The sequence below is a fragment of the Coturnix japonica genome, chromosome 21 (assembly GCF_054131305.1).
Source record: "Coturnix japonica strain WE chromosome 21, WE-NBRP24, whole genome shotgun sequence".
NCBI classification, from domain to species: Eukaryota; Metazoa; Chordata; class Aves; order Galliformes; family Phasianidae; genus Coturnix; species Coturnix japonica.
This window is the reverse complement of record NC_140683.1, coordinates 9,856,737-9,880,868: the sequence shown is the minus strand read 5'-3', so window position 1 is coordinate 9,880,868 and position 24,132 is coordinate 9,856,737. Positions and strand designations below refer to the sequence as shown.

At 57.9% G+C, this 24,132-nt stretch overlaps 2 protein-coding genes and 1 long non-coding RNA gene across 4 annotated transcripts; 2 read left to right on the top strand and 1 right to left on the bottom strand.

Annotated features, from left to right (window-relative positions):
• The first annotated feature begins 99 nt into the window (after window positions 1-99).
• On the top strand, window positions 100-2,916 carry SLC31A2 (solute carrier family 31 member 2). 2 transcript variants are annotated; one of them, XR_014936188.1, is made up of 5 exons: window positions 100-163; window positions 1,622-1,688; window positions 1,838-2,048; window positions 2,257-2,650; window positions 2,741-2,916. XR_014936188.1 is itself a non-coding variant. In XM_015878744.3 (4 exons), exons 1-4 carry the CDS (start codon window positions 158-160, stop codon window positions 2,453-2,455), a joined length of 483 nt encoding a protein of 160 aa, XP_015734230.2. In that variant the 5' UTR covers window positions 100-157; the 3' UTR covers window positions 2,456-2,916. The 2 variants fall into 2 exon arrangements, 1 of the variants encoding a protein (XP_015734230.2); XM_015878744.3 differs by having other exon boundaries at window positions 2,257-2,916.
• NIBAN2 (niban apoptosis regulator 2) lies at window positions 2,885-19,913 on the bottom strand. Its single transcript, XM_015878736.3, has 14 exons — window positions 19,749-19,913; window positions 12,070-12,200; window positions 10,189-10,317; window positions 9,781-9,886; window positions 9,360-9,527; window positions 7,515-7,630; window positions 7,334-7,438; window positions 6,537-6,699; window positions 6,100-6,287; window positions 5,780-5,935; window positions 5,537-5,653; window positions 5,175-5,282; window positions 4,971-5,082; window positions 2,885-4,649 (listed from the first exon to the last, which is right to left on the bottom strand). Exons 1-14 carry the CDS (start codon window positions 19,801-19,803, stop codon window positions 3,652-3,654), a joined length of 2,652 nt encoding a protein of 883 aa, XP_015734222.2. The 5' UTR covers window positions 19,804-19,913; the 3' UTR covers window positions 2,885-3,651.
• A 1,030-nt stretch (window positions 19,914-20,943) lies between these two features.
• LOC146757467 (uncharacterized) lies at window positions 20,944-21,996 on the top strand. The gene is made up of 2 exons (XR_014936190.1): window positions 20,944-21,068; window positions 21,196-21,996. It is a non-coding gene; the product is annotated as an uncharacterized LOC146757467 (long non-coding RNA).
• Window positions 21,997-24,132: the final 2,136 nt, after the last annotated feature.

The following is a 24,132-nucleotide window of genomic DNA, read 5'->3' as shown; positions in this document are numbered from 1 at the left end:
AAAAGGACACGGTCTGACGGCTCGGTTCTGTTCGGGGCGGTCCCGTAGCCGCACTACAACTCCCGACGTACCTCGCACAGCGCGTCACTCGGCAGCGCCGGGCTGAGCCGAGCCGTGCTGAGCCGGGACGGGACGGGCTGAGCTCTGCAACGCCGACATGGAGGTGAGGCTGAGGCTGAGCTGTGCCGTGCTATGCCGTGCTATGCTATGTCATACCTCCCCTTGCAGCATCCACACTCCATCAGCTCTCCATTACTCACCCCCTCCTCTCCTTCTCCCCGTTGCAGCGCATCCCTTCCCTCGGTGCTGGGCACGGACCGGACCCCTCAGCACAGCCGCATCCTTCTCAACCCCCCCAACCCCTTTTCACCCCCATCTCCTTTCGGACACTTCTCCCTGCAGTGCTGCAAGGCTTTGCCCCGCTTCCCCTTTCAGCCTCGTGCTTTGTGTTTATGACTATAGCGGGGTTGCAAAACCTGCTCGCCCCACACTCGCCGTCCCCACCCTGCGTTCCCATGTCGTGTTTGTGCCTGCCAACCTGAAGAGCATCCTATCAACCCCACTAACACCCCTGGGTACCCGATGGCACAGGGCAACAGCTCTTAGGCAGCAGCATGGAGACCTTCTGCACGTCATTTCTGTTCCTGTGCCCCCAAAGTGCTGTTGCCTCTTCCCTACCCAGCCTGCCAGCTGAGGTGTGCAAAGGAAAAGTAGTTTCATGTGATGGCTAATTATCATAAATCCGTTGCCAAAGGAAGCTTAAAAGCATAAGGCAATTACACGTCCTAATGTGCTTTGGTAATGAGCAGACGGTGTGTCATTAGAGCCTGGCTGCAGCGCAGGTATCTCTGCTTATGGGATGGGGTTCCTGGCTGAGGCTGGTCCCAAAATGTGACTGTGGATGGGCACAACCTGGGCTGAGCTGAGTGGGATGGTTGGGGACAGCTGGGTGCTGAGAGCTCCTGCAAGGAGGAGGAAAACCCACAGTGTGTGGCTGTGGTGAAGAAAGAAGAATTGGCAGCAGTGACCTCAGCTCTGGAGGTGGTTTTATTGAGGAAGAGCCATGGGCTAGAAGCTTCTTCTCCTATTTCAGCATGATAAAGCTCTCTGGATCCTCTGCTCCACTGCGACATGGCCCCAAATGGGATTTAGTCGCAGGTTAAAAGCAAACCCTGCAGGGATGTTCTTAGCTGGAGGTGCTGACGTTGGGTGGCTGTGATACCCCCATCTCCAGAACACAGACCCCCACCACGGGGTGCAGAGGCTGCAGATTTGATGCAGTGCTCATGGAAGGGCACAGCTGGTTCCCATCTGGATGGAGAACATCTGTGGGTGCATCTGGAGCAGCCTGCCAAGGCAAGGCAAGGCAAGAGAAGCCCGTGGGAGGCAGAGGAGCACAGCGGTGATTTGCAAACACGGTTCCTGTTTTGGGAACCAAGCAGAACTTGCAGCATTTGGCCAAACCCCAAATGATTGCCAGCACTGTGGGATTTCCCACTGGTGTCACCCAGCCTCGTGGGGTGGTTGTCACACTGCTCCCTGGGTGCTCTGCCTGCACGGCTTCCCCTTCAAAAGCACAGGAGGGGATGGTCCTGAATGCTGTTTCTTGTCTCCTTTGCAGATGACTTTCTTCTTCTCAGATAGGCTGGTGCTGCTCTTTGACTTCTGGAGCGTGCACAACCCCACAGGTAGGCTGTGCCCCCAAATCCCTCCATCATCCCTGCAAATAGCTGGAGAGCATTTCCATCGTCCCTGCTGAAAACGATTTGCAAGCTGTTCTTTTATGGGGAAAAAGAGCACTGCTGCCTGTGATGTTATTGGGGTTGTCTTTGTGCAGGGATGGTGCTGTCCGTGCTGGTGATCCTGCTGCTCTCTGTGCTGTATGAAGTGGTGAAGATAGGAAAGGCCAAAGTGTTGAGGCGGGCGCTGCTGGCCGTGCCCCCCAGCTTCAGCCAGGACACGCTGCTGGGACCCAACGAGGGGGACAACGGGGATGGAGGTGGTGGGGACAGTGAGGACAGTGGTGTCCAGGAGGCTGTGCAGGGCAGGTATGGGGGTGTATGGGGTGTATGGGGGTGCTGGGAGGGCTGGGAGGTGGGGATGGAGAGAAGGACCACCCTCTCTGTGATCCCTTCTCCATTCATTCACAGCCAGGTTTGTGTTTGCTCTGCTTTTGCAGCTGCAAAGCAGTGCCCAAATCCTGCTCAGCCACAGCCATGATGTCCCCATGCTGACTGTCCCTGTCTCTCCCCATAGGTGGTTCCAGTACCATGTGGGCCAGACGTTGCTCCACGTGGTTCAGGTGGTGGTGGGCTACACACTGATGCTGGCTGTCATGTCCTACAACGCATGGATCTTCCTCGGGGTGGTTGCAGGCTCTGCCATCGGTTACTTTGTGGTGTACCCACTGCTCTGGTTGGGCTATGGGGCGGTCACCTCTCATCCCATCCAGTAGCACTGCCACTCCTGCTGGCTCTATCCTTGTCCCCATGCTGTGCAGGACACAGAGTGATGCTGGGACGTGTGGTGCTGGCAGGATGGGGCTGGCACTGGGGCTGTCCCCTGCCCTGTGACCATCCCTGTGCTCTCAGGGAGCTTTATAGCTGTGGGATGAGGGTGATGACTGCTGGGGGGCACTGGGATGCTTCAGGTATGTGCTGGGCAGGACTCAGCCCTGCTCTTGCCCCCTCACGCTGTGCCTTGTGGGTGTAGAGCACTGGCTCGTGCACCTCTTTTTTAGCACTTTAGGGTTAGAGTCAGGACGTGCTGCTGCTGGGATGCCCATGGCAATGAAACCACTGCATTGCTCAGAGTCATTGCATTGCGGAGCAACGGGAGCCCCGGCTCGCAGCAGGGTTTAGGCGTTAAGGATGCTCTCCTCTGGTTTTAAATAAAGCTTTTTTTCTCTTTTATTAATTATTATAAGCATATATATATTTTTTAAAACATTTGTATAACATTCTTAATAAAATATCTTGGAAGAGACAGGTCTGAAGTTCCCAAAGCAAGGCACTTTGGGGGGGGCCTCCCCCAGTGGTTCGGGCTGGGCACCCCCTGCAGCAGCAGAAACAGCGGCACCAAACCTACAGCGGGGTCCAGGTGAGCTGCAGTGGGGTGTAGGTGTGCACACATGTACATGCAGATGCCCCAGACCCAACCATCTCTCCAGTGCTTTTAGTGCATCCCTGCCCAGAGCCTCTGTCCAACCCCCAGCCCTAAGCTGAAGCCCCACGGCTGTGCCCCATCATTGCTGGTGTAAGGACAGGGGGTGCTCTCTTGTGCCCAGCGAGGTGGGGTGCACCCCCCGGGACCAAAGGCCACGCAGTGCTGTGCACCCCAACCCTGATGGGCATGTTTTCCACCTCCTCTCGATGGTAGCAGAGGATGCCCAGGAGCTGTGGGCATGGGGATGGCAGTGGGAGCATCCTGCAGCCCTAGGTGGGTAAAGCATCTCTCCGATAAAAAAGAAGGAAATAAGGCAGAAGAAGGACAGAGCAGAGTGCAGTGGGTGCCCTGCGCCAATCCAGGCCCCCCCCAGCCTCACCTAGCAGGACCACACAGGGCTCCTCTCAGTTAGGTGTTCCCCATCCCCTCCCTGGTCCCAGTCCCCATCCCTGGCATTACCAGGGCCAGTCTGCAGCAGGAATGGGGCTAGAACTCAGTCTGCAACCCCTCAATGCTCTCCGTTGTGCCCACAGGCTGTGGGGGGCTGCATGCCACTGGGAGGGCCACCTCCTCACCCGTCTCCTTGTCACTGCGCTGGTGGCAATCAGTCCCAGCAGGCGGCAGTGGGACCTTGGCTCTGGGTGCAGGGGATGGTGGTGTGGCACGATGCCCCTCATCTGCTGGTGGGGTCTCAGCTCTGGGTACAGGTGATGCTGGCACACCATGGTGCACCTTATCACTGGGTGGGACATCAGCTCTGGGTGCAGGCGATGCAGGTGTGGCATGAGGTACTTTATCTCCGGATGGGATCTCAGCTCCAGATGTGATCTCTGCTCCAGATACAGGTGATGCAGGCTCAGCACGGTGCAGGACCTCGGTTCCAGTTGTGGGTGATGCAGGCATGGCGTGCTGCACCTCATCCCTTGCTGTGCTCTCAGGTGCAGGTGGTGCTGGTGCACGGCGCACTCCATCCTCTGACAGGACCTTGGCTCCAGATGTGGGTGCTGCCGGCGCATCACCAGCCAGACCCTTTATGGGGACATCACCTGATGCAGCCCCCGCTGCCACCACCACCTCCTTGGTGGCACTGCTGTCCTGCGTGCTGTGGGTACCGTTCGTCAGCCGCTCCTCCGTGAGCACCTCAATGCTCTCCTTGGCCAGAGCCTCCCGGATCTCCGCCACCCCATCCGGGGACCCCGGTGGCACCCTGGGCTCTGGTGGCTCTGGTGAGCTGGGGGACATCAGCATCTCAGCACCCATCTCGTAGGGCAGGGCTCCATCGTCGTCCTGGATCACTGACACCACCTGCTTGGCCCTACGGCGCTTCTCAGCAGCTGGTTCAGCCTCGGGCTGCCCGCTGTGCTCCTCGCCCCAGTCGATGGGGTTGCCCTCGCCCAGCAGGTGCAGGTTGGGATCACTGTTGTGCATCACCATGCTGTCACGGTACAAGTTGTGCTTCCGCTGCACGGCTGCCTCCTTCACAGCTGATGAGATATCAGATGGGGTGGAACGTCACCCTGCACCTGGTGTGGGGTCACCCTTCCTCCTACAGACCTCAGCCACCCTTTATGGGGCCACCCTTCCTCATATAGCACCCTGCATGGGGTCACCCATACACCTCAGCTCCTTGTATGGGGTCACTCCTTCCTTCTACAAGCCCCAGCATTCTGTGGATCTTCCTCCTGTGGATCCCAGCACCCAAATGGACCCCCTAGATGCTTCCCATGCTGCTAAACCCTTGCATACATGAGGGGTCTCCCCACCCAGCACCCACCCAGGTATCTGGAGACCCCAGAGCCCCCTACCTTGCATGATGTCCTTCATCACAGACTGCAGCACTACCTCCTCGTATGTGTTCTCCACCAGGATGAAGTTGGCAAAGTCCTCGAAGATGAGTTCCTGGAACTTGGCTAGTTCCTGCCAAAGGGGAGCGATCAGGGTGGGATGCAGGAGCTCCCCATCCCCAAGGGATTCTGAACCTCCACAGAGGGGTCCTCCCATGAGCTTACCCCCTTGCAGGTGGGTGCCAGCTTCTTCAGCAGGAAGGGGATGGTGATCTGCAGCAGGGCCTCCCTGAAGAACTTCTTCCGCACCGTGCTGCTGTCGTAATCATATTTCTGTGGGGCAGGTGAGAGTGACCATGGGTCAGCATCCACGAGGGCTGCACGGTGGCACAGACACAGCCCATGCATTTGGGTTCCCAATCCTCCACCTCCTCCTCAACTCAATTGCCCCAGGTCTCAGAAAAAGGCATGGAAGTCCCAACAGCAAGAAGCACTTGCCAAAAAGCCTCTGGCACATACTATGAGGGTCCTTGCTGTCTTCCTCAACCCAGAAGCCCCCAGGAAATAAGAGCAACCCCAGCCCTCACCTTGAGCACCCTCTCGAGGATGCGCTGGATGGACTTGCAGAGTTCATCCTTGCCCTGCAGCTTCCCCAGCTCCTGGTGGAGCAGCGTCTCGAAGGTGTACAAGGCATCATCCATTTGCTGTGACAAGAGCCAAGAGGTCAGCGGCAGTGGGGGACCAAAAGGGCTGGGCTGGGTCTGTCCCCACACTCCAGCAGCTCTGCCTTGGGGAGACACAGGGATGAATGCAGGCAGTGCCTGTCCTACCTGTCTCATGTGGATCTGGGCCCTCTGCTTGAAGACAGATGTGCTGGAGACATCGAAGCGCTGCTGGAGCCCCTCCAGCTTCAGCTGCTCCATCTTCTCGTAGCACGACTGCATCTTCACCGGGTGGAAGGCCAGGTGGGACAGCTTCTCCATGTACTGGGGACAGAGCTGAGCTCAGCAGGGCTGGGACGTGCCACCCCACAGCCCACACCTCCACATGGGTTCCATCCCCAGGTGTCTTCCCAGATGTCCCTACTGGGTATGGCAATGGGGTTGGCCATGCCACTGCCAACCTCCAGCCTGCCCAGCTCAGAGCTCACCTCCACCAGCTTCTCCATGCCACCCTCATTGACGATGTTCATGTTCATGTCCGTCACCTCTTTGAAGAAGACCTCCCGCACTTCAGCAAAGCCCTGGCTCGTTGGGGTCATCAGGGCCTCCAGGATGGAAGAGATGTAGGGCTGGACGTGGTTACGGACACAGATCTCCGCTTTGGGGAGGACGAAGGCTGGGTGGAGAGCAGTGTGGAGCATGGTAAGGCTGCTCTGCCCTTCCAGCTCAGCCTAACCCCAGCCTGGGAGAGAGGATGCTTCTTTCCTCAAATCCCTCCAGAAGTCTCTCAGACCCATGGGGCAATAGAAGGGGCTCTTGAAGGTGGCCCTCAGCCCGCACTGAACCCATTCCTGTCCCATTGCCTTGCTTTGGGCTCACTGCCCAACTTGTCCCCCATCTGTGCCCTCTCCCCATGGTGCTCTACCTCGGATCTTGCTGGCCAGGTGCTCTTTGGAGGTGATGATCTGGTCCATGTCAGTCCGGATGCTGCTCTCCATCTGGGGCCGCTCCAGCTCGCACTTGGCCACCATGGCATCATACTGTGCCTTGGTCTGTTCGTAGACCATCCTATAGACAGCATCCGAGATCTGGGGAGGGAGAGGGGGGTGACAGGAGGCCCCTGATGGTCACAAGCCTGTAGGATGTCCACAAACTTAGGATATGGGCAGGACCCATGAGCTCCATGCGACTTCTGGAGCCAACACTGCAGCTTACTGCTGTGATTTTGGGGCCAGCAGGCGGCAGGGCAGTCCCTCCCTTCCCTCCCTCCTCCCCTCCCTCCTTCCAGTTTTGCAGCACTAACTGAGCTGTTTCATGGAGACCGCAGCCACATAGAAATAAAAAAGCAACATTTGAGCATTTTTAGGCGGCACATTATGAGCTTCGGTGGCAACTATGAAGGCTGCAACAGGCGGTTCTGAAGAGTGCTCTGTCTTCTTGGCAAGGGCCAGGGCTGGATTTAGCACTACCCTAAAAATGGCTCACTAAATATAGCTGGATGGGCTGTGCTCGTGGGCTGGGCTTCCTCCAGTCGGCTTCCCCCATTCTCAGAAGCAAAGCTCTGGGTAGGGCTGGCTGCAGCATGGACAACAAGGTCCTGGGCAGGGTGACACCAATAGGAAGCCATGGGGGCAACCCAGCCTGTGAGATGGGACGTGCCCCAAAGTGTGGGCAGCCCAAGCAGGGGGTCAGCACTGATGTCCCCACATCCACCACCCGCACCTGGATCCAGGTCCGCTGACGCTCCTGTGTTTTGCCCTTCAGCCGTGGGCCGATGGCGCTCCGCAGCTCCGGCAGCAGCTCCTCCATCACCAGGTTGCTCAGCACCTGCAAAGGGAGGAGGTGATGGGGAACCCTGTCTGGCCCTACCCTGGCCCCACACAGCCCCTGGGCCAGCCCTCACCTGGGTCTGGTTGCCACACAGCATGTCCCAGGTGCCGTACTGCTCCTTGGACTGGCGGTACATACGGACGGCATCAGTGAAGGCTGGAGCCTCGACTTTGGAGTCCTCCGAGATCCCTGGTGGGGAGGGGATGAGTGAGCACGAGGATGGAGGGGGGTGGACACTGACACATCCCCAGCCTGCACATCACAAGAGCTCACCGTGTCTGCAGGGCCATTGCACAGTGGCCAGGGATAGGGGGGACCCTGTCCCTAAGTGCTGTCCCATACACAGGAGGGGTTGGGGAGCTCCCAAAGACAGATCCCCCTGAGTGGGAAGATGGGGGGCTCAGTATGACCCAGTGATACATGGGGAACTGTTGATTCAGCAATCTCAGATGCCGCAGTTAGAGGAGGGTCTTGGTGTGGCCCAATAAGGACCAGGGAGATGGTGGCCCTGCAAAACCCCAGTGGCACAGATGGAACAAGGGCTGAGCAGGACTGGGGGAGCTCTGCAAGCCCCAGTGGTGCATGGATCCAGTCCTAGGGGCTCTGCAAGCCCCCACAGTGCATGGAGACGTTGGCTGCTTGGGAGGGGCTGGAGGAAGGGGGGCCCTAAGGACACAGCAGAGCCTGGGAGGAAGAGGAAAGCGGGGATGAGTCACGAGGAGGCACAGCGTGCTCCAGCCGGTTCTGCTGCCCCCAGGATGTCAGCACTGTGATTCACCACATCATGGGGCCACTGCACAAGGGGGGCATGGATATCACCCTCAGCCCCCTGCCCCAACCCAGGGGTCTGGCTGCTGCTCTCCAGCTCTCTTGGCAATGTTCCCCTGCTGAGTGCCATGTAGTGAGGTGCCATGCAGCAGGAAACGATGCTGTGCCCAGCACAGTATGGGCAGAGGTCCCATAGGTGCATAGGGTTGACCCAGCTGGACACGCTGTGTGAGGGGTCCCATTGCTCATCCCCAGTCCTAAGGGAACAGCTGGTGTTTCAGAACCAGCTTGTAAAGGGAGGTGAAAATTCCCACACTGTTTATAGCTGGAGGCTGACACAGAGCCTCTAATTTGGAAAGGGGTAAAAAAAAAAAGAAAGAAAGAAAGAAAAGAAGTTGCTCAACAGCAACAAAAGATCTTTCATTGGATTTGAAACAGTATCTGAAACACCGCAAGAACAGCAGCGGGCAGAAATGCGGAGCTGGGAAGGGAAGGAACGTCTCACAAAGAAAAACAGCCTGCACAAATGGAGAAATCCAGCCGAGCTGATCTGTTCCTGGGGCCGTGCCCATCTCTGCGCCACTGCACAGGAGGAGCACAGCCCAGATTATTACCCAGCTCCATTGCTCTGCCCCTTAAAAACAGGGCTGCGGGCAGCTCCCAGGAGGGCAAGGCACACAGCAGAGCAGGCAGAGCTGCTCTTTGCTTTTCAGCAGGGCCAGCAGCTCCTCCTTGGGATGCTGTCTCACCCCAGGAGCGCTCAGCAGGAAAATCATGTTCTCCTGACACAGTATCGGGGCCGTGGGAGGCTGGTCTTGTCCGCATGCAGCCCGAGCCTTAAAGAAGGTGGGAGGAGGAGGGAGAGAGAGAGGATGGCGGCTGCCTGCAGTTTGGATGACTTTAATTACTGAATATTATCTACCTTGGGGTGGTAAATAGTCATTAGGGCTCCCCACGCCAGCGTCCAGCTGGCTGCAGGCAGGCGCTGCCATCACTCTGCTCAGGGGCACAGTATGGAGACCCCCGCACCCACCCCACTGCTGGCTGATTCCCACCTCTTCACCCCCATATCTTCTCCTGTAAATCAACACAGACCGCTGTAGGGCTCCCAGAACACCATGTTCTCCCTATTGAGGTACCCCCCGCTCACCGTTGTTGCAGTGCCGCACACAGTCCTGGAACACAGCTCCCCACTTCTCCTGCTCTTTGCCTGTCATCAGGCAGAAGTAATAGTGCCGGGCATAGGGGTGCCAGAGGATGAGGGGGAAATCCGTGGGGCACTTCAGGATGGGGGTGTTCCCTGATTTAGGGGTGACACCTGCAGGGGGAAGGATGCATTGAAGAGCAGAGGGATAGAGACAAGGGATGCTGCAGGGGTAGGGGGGTCTGTCTGCTGGTCCCCATCTGCATTGCAGGGGCTTATGAGGGGCAGAGCATCCTGATGGAGGCTCCACCAAGGGGACTATGGGGTTGTAACCCCACACCAAAAAGCCACCCCTGCCCACCTATCCCTATGGGACTCTCAGCAGCATGGGGATGCAGGGGGACCCCGAGCATCCCTCCCCACTCACCGGGCAGGCTGCTGTTCACCAGCTCCAGGTACTGCTCCACTGATGTGAGCACCTTGTAGCCTGCACTGTTGATCAGCACACGAGGCGGCAGCTCCCTCTCATAAGCCTGAGCAGAAAGAGCTGGTCAGAGTGAGGTGGTGATGTGGGGTATAGGTACGGTATGGGAAGAGTCCATAGGAGAAGGGTGGAAGGGTCTTTTCCTCCTCCATCGGGATGGATGAGGAAGGAAAGCTCAAAGGGCAGCTTGGAAACACCAAGGGCCACCAGGAAACATCATCAATGGTCACAGGGTGTCCATCCTCACAGGGAAATCAGCCCTGAGGAGGATGGTGGCAGAGGGAGGACATGGGCAGGATCACCCACAGGTGACAGCCCCATGCAAGGAGGTGATGCTGGAGCCATCCTCACCAGTTTGTTCTCATACAGCACCAGCCCATAGTTGTGTGGGACCACACAGAAGCGGTTCCTCCATTTCTTGTTCTCTTCTATGTACTGGAAGAGGTTGCCTGAGTAGATGACGTGATCCTCCAGCGGGACCTGAAGGGAGGAGATGTGCTGTGATATGGGGATGGGGACAACGTGGAGCACCCACCCCACCATCCTATTCAATTGCAGGTGCCTAAATAGTGCCCCTGGGTGATGTTCTGTGGGGGTCCCACCTGCACAGCCCTAACAGAGCTCCAGAGGATGCTCACACACAGTCACCATAGGGCAGCCCAACTCCGGATGGTGCTGGGATCTCCCAGGCTGTTTGGATGGAGCAGGATGAGGCCATCCCATGTCTTGGGGCTGAGCAGCCCCTACAGCCCCCGCAGGCTGCGCTGACACCAGTCATGAGCCAGCTAAGAATGCGTCCCAGGAATTTTTATGACCCCAGGAATATAAACAAGAGCTGAGAGCACTCCTGACAGCGTGAGCAGCCGGCGACTGGCTCTCCATCCTGCACCCACAGTGGTGGCCATTGCAGGCACCACACTGCCAGCTCCCATCACATCACTCAAGGGCAGCCCAAACAACAGGGCTCAGCCCAGCTCAAGGACCTGGCTTGTACCCCAGAGCCCTGAGCCTGCCTCACTCCGCAAACATCTGGGACATGCAGGAATGTGGCAAATTGCAAGGAGGGGCAGGGAGGCGGCTGGTGAGAATGGAGGAGGATGCTCAGGGATGGACTCCTGGGCTGGATGAGAGCTTTGCAGCAGCCTTGCTCTGCCCCAGGGGTTGTCCCTGCAGTGCTCCCACGTGCGGGTGTGCCTGCACCAGCTGCTGTTCCCAGAGCTTGTCATCAAACCAGATGCCAGCATGTGTGACTGTCTGCAGAGGGGACTTACTGCAGGATGAGCATCCCACCTGGTCCTACTTGGTCCTGTTTGGTCCTACTTTGTACTGCTTGGTCCCGTTTGGCCCAGCCTGGTCCTATTTGCTCCTACTTGTGTCCCAGTGCTGCACCATACCCCTGACCTCACGCTGCTGCCACTTCTCAGACATTCCTGGGCTTGTTTCAGGAGGCACCACCCGGTAAAAGCATCAACCAAGCAATGATGACCCGATTATTTCCTCCCTGCGGACACTGGGCTCCCTGTTCCTGCTCAGGAACTCGTCCCTCCACACCTTTATTTTGCTTGACACACCCGTGCAGGCAGGGACATTGCAACACCAGGAGTGTCACCACTCCGCTGCTCACATAAGCTGTCCCTCTCCCATTGAATTGAACCTAGTGATCACTATGGGTCCCCTCCTCCTTCTCGGTATATTCTGTGGTTCCTTGTCTTTGCAAACACTTGTGGCTGTGTGCCCATCCTGCACACCCTGCCCTCCTGTGCTCTATCCCAAAGGCTGCAATGATGCCAATATCCTATAATGGCTTTTGGGAATGTTTTTTGGCACTTCAAGTAGGGCCATGGAGGCATTTCAGGTTGGGAGCTGCTCAGAAATAATGTCATCCCTTTCCTAATGCTGGAGCGTGGCTTGCAACCAGCAGCAGAGGACTGGCAGCCCAGAACAACCCAGCCATGCCCTTCAGCTGCAGCCTCACCCAGGGATTTATAGGGCATGAACAGTTCCCAGGAGCTCCATATCAGAAAGGAGTGCCCGCAGCCAGACCCAAATCCACACTGAGCTGCTGGGTGTGCTCATTGCATTGATCAGAGCACAAAGCCTTCATGGGACCCCCATGGGCTGCAGACCCCCCTCCATCACCTTCTCCTCAGGGTTCCTTTCCCAGCCCAATGGTGCCTCCATTCCTATGGGGCTGCCCAATGCAGAGGGAGGGAGATGAATGTGAGCTCTTACCTTGCGGTGCAGCAGCTGTGCTTGCGGCCCCCCATTGCCTTCAATCTCATAGCGGACGCTGTTGAAGAGTGCTACCCCATACTGTTCCCTGTAGCAGCGGGAGAACTCCCCCAGCACCTTCCCGGTCTTCTCTGCAAAAGGAAAACAGAGTCAGGATGCACCCAATGCTCCCTGCAGCCCCAACCCACAGCACAGGGTGCACCCTGGGGATGTGTCCCCAGTGCCATGTCACTGTGGGGCCTCCAGCACCTCTGTGCCCCATGGGGAGCAGCCCCACAGGTTTAACTCTGGCATCCCACAGCACAGATTTGGCTTCATTTGCATTTTCACACCCAGCCAACACCTCTATGCTGCCCTGATGCCCGAAGGAGCAGGGTTCAGCATGCGGCCACCTCCGAGCCGCTGCCCTCTGCCCTCCCCATCCAACCCAGGATTAGCAGTCTTCTTATTATGTTTTTTTGTTGCCCTTTCACGTTAGTGCTGTGGATTCCTCTTCCCAAGCAGGAAATTCCTGACATTAAGGCCATTCCGGCACCACGGCGCTTCCTGTGCATTGTGCAGCCCTGCACCCGTCCCACTGCAGCCCCACAGGAAGGGCTGCGCCTTCACCACCACTCCAAGCAGCTGTGGATGGGGGCAGCCCCCCAACCCCATGCTCAGCACCCGCAATACCCCATAAGGGATATCACAGAGGGGCTGGAGACGCTCAAGGCCAAGCATACAGCAAGGGCAGACAACCCAAATGGTGCCCCCCACCCCACAAAGTACAGACACCCACCACGGTGCTTAGAAAGCTCCTGCACCCTTTGAAGCCTGGCTGCCCCCACATCCCCCCCACCCTCGCCTGACTTCAGCACGATGGAATCTGGAGGTGCCGGAGGGACTCCCACGGCCTGAGTCACCAGGTGCTGGCACAGCACCCAAAAGCCAGCCCTGTGCCACCCACACTGCTTGGCACCAGCATGGCACATTGCTGCACCAGCACCCTGCACCATGAGCACCCCATGGGTATCCAGCCCCATGCAGCACCCTGCACAACTCCAGACCCCATCTGAGCCTCCTCCGCAATAAAGCCCGTTGCAAAGCATCAAGCATTTTGGGGAGAGACTGCCAGCAAAAGGACGGCTTTTCCCAGAGCTGCATTGAGCACAAGGGGCCTCCAGTTTGAATTCTGCTCAACTTCGCCCTGGATGTGTCACGGGGGAAGAGCTGAGGCTGCCAGCAATGGGTTGATCCGTCTCCCTGGCGCATTGGAAGGAGGAACCAAGGATGCACCTCCACCAGCAAGGAGCAAGGAGAGAAATTCCTCACCCAACTTTTGGCCTTTCCTCCTGGCATCAGCCCAGTGTTGCAGCCGTACTGTGCCCGTGTTCGTGGGGCAGTTCTGCAGTGCATGGCTATGGAATAGCGTTATTTTGGCTGCAGCTCTGGGCGGCAACGTTGACAGCTGAGATTTAGAGGGACGTTTTGAGGTTTCATTTCCTTTCAGTTCATGGGAAAAAAAGCGTCTCTTCTACCCCCCCCCCCTTACACAGCCGTCCAGACGGCTTAGTCACTCATTCTTCTCCGATTAACAGCGGGGCCAATTAAGATGTCTTAAGCAAATGGGAAAGCAAAAGTCAATTACTTGCAGATAGTGAAACAAAAGGCTCTCAGTGAGGCCGCCAACAGAGCTGCATCTCCTCCAGATGGGGTGCACTGAGGGGGGACCAGAGGGTGCTGGGGTCTGTGGGGTCTTAATCACAGAGGGGTCACGGTTTAGCCACATTGCAGAGCATCCCAGAGCTCAGTGCATGGACTGACCCCAAAAGAGCTGCCTGCTGCCATCACCTGCACAGCTCCCCCATACCCTCCCTTCCAGCACTTCACATTTACCCTTTGAGTTTTGTTTCAACACCTGCACTGTAGGTCCTCTCCCTCCTTACCCTGAGCAAAAGGGATGGGAGGGGAAAGGCTGAGTGCAGTGCCAGCCCCATGGTCAAGGCACCGGTGCGTGGCCAGAGTCCGCGTGCCTCATTCCCTTGGAAATCATGTGAAAATGAGAGTGACACCATAAATAGCCGTGGCTGCAGAGTCAGCGGGGCCAGCAGAGGGGAGGTCAGATCTGACTGCAGCAACAGCAGGATGGCAGCAGGGACAGAGTGAGGATGGAGCCACTAGGCAGGTCCTGGCCCCACAGCCAGCTGGGCACAGCCAGTGTTCCCTGTGCCGGGTGTGGGGCCTGTATTAGGGATGCTCCAGGTTTGCTCAGCTCCAACCCCTGGGAGCAATGAGGAAGGAGCAGTGTGCTGTGCCTGAGCCCCAGAGATTTGTGGGGTCCCCCAGCAGTCCCAGATGGAGCGGACAGAGGGACGCAGCCGTTACCCCCACACATATGGGCTGACACATCTGAGCAGGAACGCTGCCCCAACCTCTCCCTCAGCCCACATCCCGTTTCGTAAGCCCATAGCCCTACGCCCTGTGCCAGATGCATCCTCCAAGGATCACGTCCTCCCCCCTTTCTCACTAGTGAACCACATCGGGGTTTGCCCTGGAAATCCCAGCTCTCCCCCCCCCCCTCCCCGCGTCTTTGCTTTGCACAAGGAAGAAAGTGGAGCAGGGGGCACCCAAGCAAAGCCTCATTGAAGGGCAGGAATTTTCCTCCCGGCGCAGGGTAAAAAAAGAAATAATAATTAAAAAATAAAGGATAAAAAGGCCCATTGAGTCAGCCTTGGGCTGGCGGAGCCCACAGTGCCTGAGTCAGCAGCAGGCTGAGGAAAGCCCCAGCACTGTGCCACCGCCTGCATGGCCCTGCACTGTCCCCATAAGGGTGCAGTGCATGACGGGGATGGGGGGCACAACCAGGGATGGTGCCCAGGTGTGTTGGATCTTAACCCAGCATCACCCCATGAGTCCTCATCAACTGCTGCTGCTGTTGGGGGTGGGCTGGGGACAGCATGTGGACATTGAGCCCCACTGCTGCGTCACTGCACTGCCCTGATGGAGCTGGGCATGGGGCAACATGGGCTGGTGGCTCAAATGAGCTTTGGAGAGCTGGGCCAGGTGTACCAGCAGCAGCACAAGGGCACCTCACCTCCCTGCTGCAATAATCCAGCGCGAGGATCCAGGTTAATCCCCAGCCTGCAGGTCAGAGCTTTGGGAATTCCAATCTCAATCTCCATCCAGAAAACACACACTGATGCTCATAAGCCTGACACAACCCCAGCCCAGCACCCCCTGCCCTGCTCCATCCCTGTGCCCTCATCCCTGGGGCACCCAGCCAGCCTGAATACCCCCCCAGCTGCCCCCCTCTGCCCCATGGCATTATCAGGATTTAGATTAAGTTTATCCGGAGCTGCTGGGGAACAAACAGAGGGCGGAGGCAGCTGGCAGGGCTTGCCCCAGCTCTTTGTTCACTCTATCAATGGGCTGCACCCAGCAGCCCCGGTCCGATAACCCTGGGAGGATGGCATCACTGACCCTCAAACCATCCAGGGAGTTTGGGGTTAAGTCATATCTTAAAGGAAAAAGAAAAGAAAAAAGGAAAAAAATATGAAAGAGAGACAAATCAGCCCAGGTGGTTTAAGTGGGACAGCAATGCTATTGTGTTCCCAGCAGTGACCTCAGCCTGGACTCACTGCTCTGAAGGGCGAGAGGGACAGGGCAGGGAAACCAGGCAGAAACCAGCAGGGCTCAGCAGGGAGCTGGTTTGGGTTCTGCCAACATAACAGTCACCCAACAGCCACCCAAATGGGTTACAATGCATGGGGATACGGCAGTGCATCCCTTCAGCCCTCTGATTCCCCATGGGGCTGTGCCCCCTCCCAGTGCCGCTCCCAATGGGTGGTTTCCCAGCGATGCTCTCAGCCCAAAGCAAATAAACCTGTGCAGGGCAGAGCGGGAGGAGCTCACGAAATCCACGGGGGAGAAAAGCAAAACAGCAAGCAAAGCACGGCCCTGTGGCTTGGGAACTGCTGGGGTGGGTGGCTGCCTGCCTCCTGCTGCTGCCCAGGGACTGTGTGAGCCGGAGCTGCACAGAAGGAATGTGCATGTGAATATCAAACAGCATTTGGGGCCTCTGTGGGGATGGGGAAGGATGACGGAGCCCAACCCCAGCTCTACACAGCACAGCCAAACCCCAACCCTACAGCTGAGAGCCCATTGCCCCCTGAGCAGCTCCAGGCTGTGCCCACCACCCTGTGGTCACCCACGCTGTGTCTGTTGGCACTTGGGAGCCATGTGTCTGGATCCATGGGGACAAGTGGGTCCTGGGGTCTGCAGGGATAATGTTCCTCTTGTGCTCCTGGTGCTGCAGGAGGAGGATGGTCCCAGGGGGTACAAGAGCAGGTGGCCCCTCCTGCCCACCAACCCCCCATTCCCAGCCCCAAGGAGAAGAGCTAGAGCTGGCACACTCCCAGTGCCAGCGGGAAACCCAATCCAGCACCGGGGGAGGAGACCAAACAAAGACTTTTATGTACGTCAAAGGAAAAGGGAAAAAAAAAAAAGAAAAAAAAAGAGGTATTTGAACAAAACAGCCCTGAGTCTGTTCTCAGCTCTGCCCCTGCTGCTGCTGGAGGGTTTCCTGTTCCCTGATGGGGACACCCCACAATGGGGCTGGAGCACCCACACAGCTGAGAACCCAGGGGAGATCCCGGCTATGGGGCACAAGGATGGGTACTGCCACTGTGCTCTGCCACCATGCACTGCATGCCACTGCCTTCTCCCTTTACAAAGGGGAAAAGGTGGAGCTTTGCTCCTTCCTCCTGCTCCGTCCTTGAGCAGCTCTGCAGGAAATCTGCTGGCTGTCAGCAGCCGTGCTCTGGCCTTTCCTCCCGTTGGCTCTTCCCATAGGGCAGCACAGGGACATCCAGGTGTGGAGTGAGCTGGGCAGATGTGAGGCAATGAGGTTCCCCCCACCCTGGGCACTGGTTGGGTCCTGGGATGCTGTAGGGGATGGGGATGGAAGGGGGTCCCTATGTAGAGCCATGGCTGGGACCTCTGGGGACAGGAGGGAGGCAGAGGTTTGGGAAGTGCCAGCACTTGGCTGTGCTTTGCTCGCTTGGGCAACACAACAGGAGCATGAGTGGCTGATGGCAGCGCTCAGGGGCTGACCTGAACACCCAAGGGGAGCTCTCAGCTGTGATCCGGCCTCATCTCCTCCTGTTTCGGGGCAGAAGGGCTGTCAGCACCTGCCTGCATGGGAGGGGACCCACTGGGCTCCCCTGTGCTGTGACATGTTGGCTCCAAGCACATCCCATGCTCCAACACGATGGTTGCAGGTGAGCCCCGGCATGCCAGAACCAGCCGATCCCCAGTGGTGCACAGCCCTGGCATGCCAGGGGAGTTATTTATTGAGCGATGAAAGGAGACGTGTACTTCAGGATGAGAAACCTCCCGACCTCCCTGGATCTATGGGGAGCTCAGCACCCAACCTGCAGAGCTGATGCATCCTGGGGCTGTGATTGCTGCTGGTTGCTCAGCCCCAGCACCTTGGCATAGTGCTGGGCTGGAGATGTTCCAAAGCCATTGCAAAGTACCAAGTGTTGTGCTTAAGCAAGCCAAGGCCAAGGCACCCAGCTGCTCCCTGCCAGCCCACAGAGCTGCCACAGGTTCTCTTGCAGAAGCCCATCAGATCTACATGGTGCTGGGGACATGGAGCCCTGTGGTCACCCTGTGACATCCCTTCCTGATGACACGCTGCTCCCCCCACCCTTGTGTCCCCAGTGTCACAGTGCTGGACATGCTGGTACAAGGAGAGGGGATGATGTTTGCTCCAGCCCATGAGCAGGGTGGGTGCGTGTCCCCACCCACAGAGTGCTGGAAGAGGAGGAGGAAGGCATCCAGAGGATGCTGACAAACAAGTGTGGGTGACTCAGGCTGACGGGGAGCAGTAGGAAGTCCTTCCCATCACAGCAGCCCCACATCGTTGTGGTCCCAGAGAGGAAGATGGGAGCTGCCAAAAACTCATCCCACTGTACCCAGCCCTGCTGCCACCACTGCTCCCTGCACAGATGCACCCCGGAGCCCTCACCTGCTCCCAGCAGCAGCAGGGATGGATCTGGTCCCATCTCTCACCCTCTCCCCACTGCTTGCTGCACACCCAACCTGCACCATCCCCAACGCAGTGTCTCTACAGGCACACAGCAAAGCAGTGGGGTCCCCAGAGCCCCCATTCCTACAGCACGGCTCACACCCCTCTGCCCCCTTCCAGTTCTAGGTGCCGGCACAGCAAGCAGCAAACAGGCCATGCCAGCAGGAAAGCCCTGTGTTTCTCCCGTCAATTGCTTTGCATGCCTCACAGCAAGTCGTGCCTTGCCTGCCTGCCTGCCTGCCGCCCCTCCCAGCCCGCAGCCTTTCCACCCAGCACCCAGCCCAGCCCAAAGGTGCAGGGTGCAGACAGCAGGCGGGCTCCAGCCTCTCCTGGGGGGTCCCAGTGCAGGTATCTGCCCACCCCCAAACCTCAGAGCTGTAGCTCTGAGACCCACAGCAAGTCACCCACAGCCCCCAGGCCCCCATGCATGGGCTGAATCCCACAGTGCAACACTTTAATGCTGATGCTTGCCTTGCAGACACCCCCTGTGTGGCCCTGCAGAGAGGTTCCCATTGGGATCCTTTGGCTGTGCACCTCAGGATCGAGAGAAGGACACGGTTTGGTGCCATGGGACCAAACGTTGAATTGGGGTACGACACACTGGAAGCCCCAAGCCCACAGTCCCAAAGCCGTGCAATGCACACACAGCTCATTGCAGGCTCAGCTTCAAAGCTTACAAACCTGCTGGCGTCCTGCTGCTCCACATACCACGTAAGCATTCCTGCGAGCCGGCCGCGGGGCCTGGCAGGCGGGGTGGGCTCTGCTCCCCACTTTGGGGCCATCACACAGTGAAATGTGGGGACACAGAGGGAGAGATACGTCCCTGCTGCTGCCTGGCACTGCATGGGGACCCTGTGGTCACGCTTCTGAGTGGGGTGCAGCACGTGGGGTGCTCTGCAAGGGGTGAGGTTTGGGAGCAAATGGGTTGGAGGTTGAGCTGCGGTGATGGACGAGAGCCCTGGCTGGAGCATGGCAGAGGGGTGGGAGGGTGACCCTGTTTTGGGGGTCACACACAGCCCCGCAGGCAGCCCCACACAAAACCACGCTTGTCGGGGCTCTGGCATCATCCATCTGCACAGCTGTAGGGTCTCTCAATGACCCCATTGTCACCCTCCTGCTCCCGGCTGCCCCAAAGCCCCTGAGGAACCCCCTGACCACAACAGGGAGCAGAAAGTTTCTCTGCCCCCCCCTATACTCCCCAGTACCGGTAAGGAGTAAAAAGTTTCTTTTGGGATCCCAACCATCGGCAAAACCCCTCTTAGAATCGCTCTGCCAGCATCCCGTCCTTCCCACCCAGCGGGGCCAACACAAACACCGAGCACAACTGCGCCTTTCAGCCGGGAGGAGGGGGAGCCCCCAACCCTCACGCCCACCCCAAAGGGCAGGGGAGGGGCAGAACGAGGGGATAGCTTGGGGGGGAGAGGGGGGAGGCAGGGGGAAATGGTAGATGCGTAAATAGGAATAAATGGACAGAAATGAGAGAAGTTGGAGAGAAGTTTTTTGGAGGGGGTGGGGAGGGCTGAGGGTGGCAACATGCGGGGTGCCCCTAACACACCTCCGGGGGGGGGGGGTCCTCCCCTTCCCTTTACTCCCTCCCCGTGTTTCTCACCTGCGATGTGCTGCCGGCGACCCTCGTCCAGGTGAGTGGAGAGCACATCGCCCATGGCGCCGGGCCGGGGGGTGGGGTGGGGATGGGGGGGCTCAGTGGGGCAGCTCGGTGTTCAGGAGGAGCTCAGCCCCATGGTGCGGTCCCGGCTCTGACGGTCGCGGCGCTGCGGAGCCGCCCCCGGACACTCCCTCTGCTCCGCTCCCGGCCGCACCCGCTGCCCCCAACACCCCCCAACTCCGCCTTCGTGTGCGATGCGATGGGATGGGACGGGATGGAGGAGGGTTGAGGAAGAGGAAGGTTGAGAAGGGAGCGCTGCTCGGTTCTGGGGGGGGCACAAACTCGCTTTTAATCCCCAAATAGCACCTCTGTGCCGCTCCTCCCCCCAACCCCCCCATCAGCTCTGCAGGCTCCGTGCCAGCTCCTGCGGCTCCTGGCGCCAGGCAAACCAGCTCTTGGCAGCGTTCTCCGCTCTGACATTGCTTCAGAGGGCGATTGCAACACGAACTCTACCTGCTCGCCCACACCCAGCTCGGCGTGGAGCTCAGCATGAGCGAAGTGGGGGGGGGGGGGGGAGAGCCTCCATGCAGAGCATGCATGGCTCCAAAACGCTTTGCAGACCAGGAAGGTGTCAACAGCAGCACCCAAAACAAAGCAAACATCAAAGCGGGGCTTCTAGGATGGGTTACGCTCCACCAGCCCAGCAAAACCCCACTGCACACCTTAGTGGGGCTGGGCAGTGCTGCTGTACAGCGCAGAGGGAACGAAGCAGCCGGAGGAAGCGATGCGGAGCTCCTCCTTCCAACGCTTTCATGGAGCAGGAGGAGGAAGGAGCAGCGCTGGGTTCCCCGCAGCCGTGGGACGGTGTGCGTGGAGCCCACGGCTCTGGGTGAAGCTGTGTGTGCGGAGGAAGAGGAGGAGGCTGAAGTGTATTACTCGGGCTGTTCCCTGCTTGTTTACCCAGGAGGTGGCTGTGTGCTGTGCATCCTGTTTACTCGGCCCGAAATAGCAGCTCTGGGCTGACCACGGGCTGTGCAGGACAGGAGGATGCTCATGGCCGTGCCAACAGCATAGTCCCACATGGCACCTGCTGTTTGCATGGGCACCCGGGGGAGCAAAGCCTCAACTCTTTCCCTTTGAAACTCCCCTTAAGGGCACTTTACCCTCACTAACATGCTTGTTTTCAACTGCTTTCCTTAGCCATATTGAAATCCCATGGGGGATGCAGCGTGCAATAGATGTAACTGTGTCGGAGCACACAACGTCCTGCCCCATAGACCAAAAAAGTGGGATGAAGCACTTGTTTTTGAGCAATCAATGCAGGTAAGCACTGCAGAGCTGCACACTGAGCCTTTACCTGTCTCCTTCATCCGGATGGTGTGTTTCTTAAATAGGAAAAAGCCCTTTAATTGAAAGGTGGGAAATAGAAAGCAGTGATGTTGATTTGCAGACAGGAAGGCTGTGTTTGCTGCCTGCAGAAATGGAGCATCAACGGAGCCTGGAGGCCTCAGCTCAGACACAAAGGGCATTTCTGTGTCCCGACAGACACCCAAGAACAAGCCCAGCCCTGCGGCCCCATAGGGGACAACAGTGGCAGGGACACGCTCAGCTGCAGAGCCTTTGGGGCTTGAAATGAAGGAACTTCAGCTGGAAGCCTTTTGTGATCACAGGAAGCGTCTGGAGGCTCAAAGCTCGGCAGCGACATCACTTGAAACCCTGCTCAGAGCTTTCCTGTCTGCAGAGGAAATCGTCCCTGCACGCATTTCTGGTCCGGGCTTCCTCTGCTCCTCTGGTCCCATTGGTGCCTGAGGAGGAAAGGATGGGGAGAGCTGCCCAGCTCAGTGGGGAGCCCAGATGCTCACCCAGCCTGTCCTCAACCTGCTCCCAATGGATCCCCACTGTGCTTTACTGCTATCCCCAGTCTATTCCCAACTTAACCTCAGCCCAATCCCCAACCTATTCCCAACCTGTCCCCAGGGCTTGCAGCCTGTTCCCATTGAGCTCCAGGGGATGGTGATTGTGTCCAGCCCCACTGTGTGCCAGGGATGCTCCAGACTCTGTATTGGTCACTTTTGGGGTCCTGGGGGAGCTGAGGGATGGATGATGCACACAACCCCCAGTCCCATGTTGTCCCCTTTCTCCCCCCAACCCCCCTTTCTTTCCACTTAGAGCCATTTTTAAAATGGCACCATGCTAGAGCCTAATCATCGCAGCTAATTACATCTCACTAAACAGATGTAAATAATGCTTATCTGTCTGGAGCTGCCTAAATTATCAGGCAGGATATTGGACAGGCTGGCTTGGGAATGAAGGATTTCCCTCCAAATACAGCCTGGGAGATGAACACACTCCAGTGCCATGCAGCTGCTGGGACCACACAGTCACCACCAGCATTGAGTCCCAAAGCCAGCAGAGCCCTCAACACATGGGGACAAACCCCTCTATGTCCTCCCCTTGTGTTCCCTGCAGCCTGCAGGACTGGCATTGCAATCCACGTGCTGAGTTATTGCAGTCATTACACGCAGGGGTGCATTGCAGGGTGAGGTTGTCAGCGCAGCAAAGATTGATTTCTCGTTCTCTGACATGAGAAGCAAACGTTGTGTTTTTTTCCTCTTCCTCCCAGCCCGTGTGCTGTGGGGGCTGCTCACTGCACAGCAACTGGCCTTGGTGTGATAATTAACAGCCGTGTAATTGCTGCAATACAACTTCTCTGTGTTGATAAGGCCGCAGGGAGCTTTGCCTGGCTGTGGGGACAGGTCCCGTGGGCTGGGGCACCCCACGTCCCTCTGGCCTCAGCAGGATTTATGGGGCTGGAGCAGCACACTGAGATAACGCTGAGATTAAAGTGTGCTGAATCAGGGCTGCTGAGCCTCCGGCTTGAGCTGACTCAGGGCTGGAGCCTGGGCAGGACTGAGGCCCCCCAGCTGCTGCTGCAGGTTGGGCACAAAGCCCTATGTGACAGCATGATGCATGAACATGGGCATGGGGCAGAGGATGTAGGATGAGGAGACGGGTACTGGTGTGGCACCAACATGGTGTCGGGTGTGGGAGTGGGCACTGCAATGGATGTGGGTTCAGGGCATGGGGATGAGGCAATGGGCACAGGGCATGGGGACGGGGTATGGAGATGGTATGGGGATACAGTGTGGAGACAGCACTAGGTATGGTCACAGGGTGTGAGGACAAAGCATGGGGACAGAGCATGGGACATGGGCACAGGACATGGGTACTGTCAGGGGGCATGAGCACCAGCATGGGCATGGGGGTGGGAATGGGGCACCCCTACAGGGCATGGGACATTGGCACAGGCTACGATGGTTGCACAATATCCAGCTCCAAGCATGGCTTTGGCTGAATGCAAGCCCTGCAAAACACACGGACAAGCTCCAGCGGTGCAATGGGCAGCACAAGAGCTGCGGGGTGCCCGGAGGGGGGAACAGACCCAGGTGAGAGTCTGGGGCTGGGGCTGGTGCGAGGCACTGGTGGTTAATATGGATCACCGGTCCCCTCTGCTGGTCGGCACTGGGATAACTGGTCGCCTCCAACCGAGCTTGGCAGGGGCTGGGGTAGGTGCTTTGTGGGTACGCATAGAGTGGAGGAGCACACAGCCACCAGGAAGGGTGGAGAAGCAGAGTTTTAGGCAGTGTTCCATTGGTGACACTGCCATATCCAATACATAGGACTGATATCATAGACCTCATCCAGCCCCAAAGTCAGCACCTCCCAGGTGTTAAGGAGCGTGGCAGTGCTGGGTGCAGCACCCAGAGCCTCCTTCCCCTCCTTGCACCCATCATCATCTGCAGGACAACCCCCAGCCCCCATCACCCCATCCATGTGCCCAGGAGAGGAGGGTCCCTGAGCGCAGGGCTCCTGCCCTGTTCTGTTTCTGCTTTCAGACAGATGATGCTTGGCCTGACGGGGAGATCGACAGCGAGATGGGAAAGCCATATAAATACTTCGCTCATAAATAGCAGTCTGGTATTTATAGCGGGTGGTTGGCAGCGAGTCTGGTGGCTCTGACAAACCAAACTCCAGCTTATTTTTAACAAAGTGTGGAATAGAATGGGTCTGGATGAGGAGGATGGATACAGACACCCTCCCAGCCCAGGGCTGCTGCTCACCTGCAGGGCAGCATCCTCCCCTCACTGCTGTCCTGCATCCTGCCTTGCAGTGACAGGAGGGGAGCATCTTTACAGCCCAGCTTCTTCTATCCAACAGCCCCTTCTGAGCCATATTTGCTGCAAACACGGTGAGAACCTGGAGCAATGATTGCTCATCAGCCCCCAGCGTAGCCCCAGGCTGATGGCGAGCAGAAATAAGACCACAGGTGGATGTGTGGGCATGCAGCAGACAGCTGGCACTGTGTCCTATGGGCTCTCCTTCCCCA

Excerpts from the sequence above, each read along its gene's own strand:
- SLC31A2 (XM_015878744.3), top strand. Across the intron at positions 1,689-1,837 it reads GAGCGTGCACAACCCCACAG|GGATGGTGCTGTCCGTGCTG; the intron begins GTAGGCTGTGCC and ends GTCTTTGTGCAG. Across the intron at positions 2,049-2,256 it reads CAGGAGGCTGTGCAGGGCAG|GTGGTTCCAGTACCATGTGG; the intron begins GTATGGGGGTGT and ends CTCTCCCCATAG.
- NIBAN2 (XM_015878736.3), bottom strand. The coding sequence starts at position 19,803 with ATGGGCGATGTGCTCTCCACTCACCTGGACGAGGGTCGCCGGCAGCAC. Across the intron at positions 9,887-10,188 it reads TGCTGTATGAGAACAAACTG|GCTTATGAGAGGGAGCTGCC; the intron begins GTGAGGATGGCT and ends CTTTCTGCTCAG. Across the intron at positions 9,528-9,780 it reads GGTGAACAGCAGCCTGCCCG|GTGTCACCCCTAAATCAGGG; the intron begins GTGAGTGGGGAG and ends TTCCCCCTGCAG.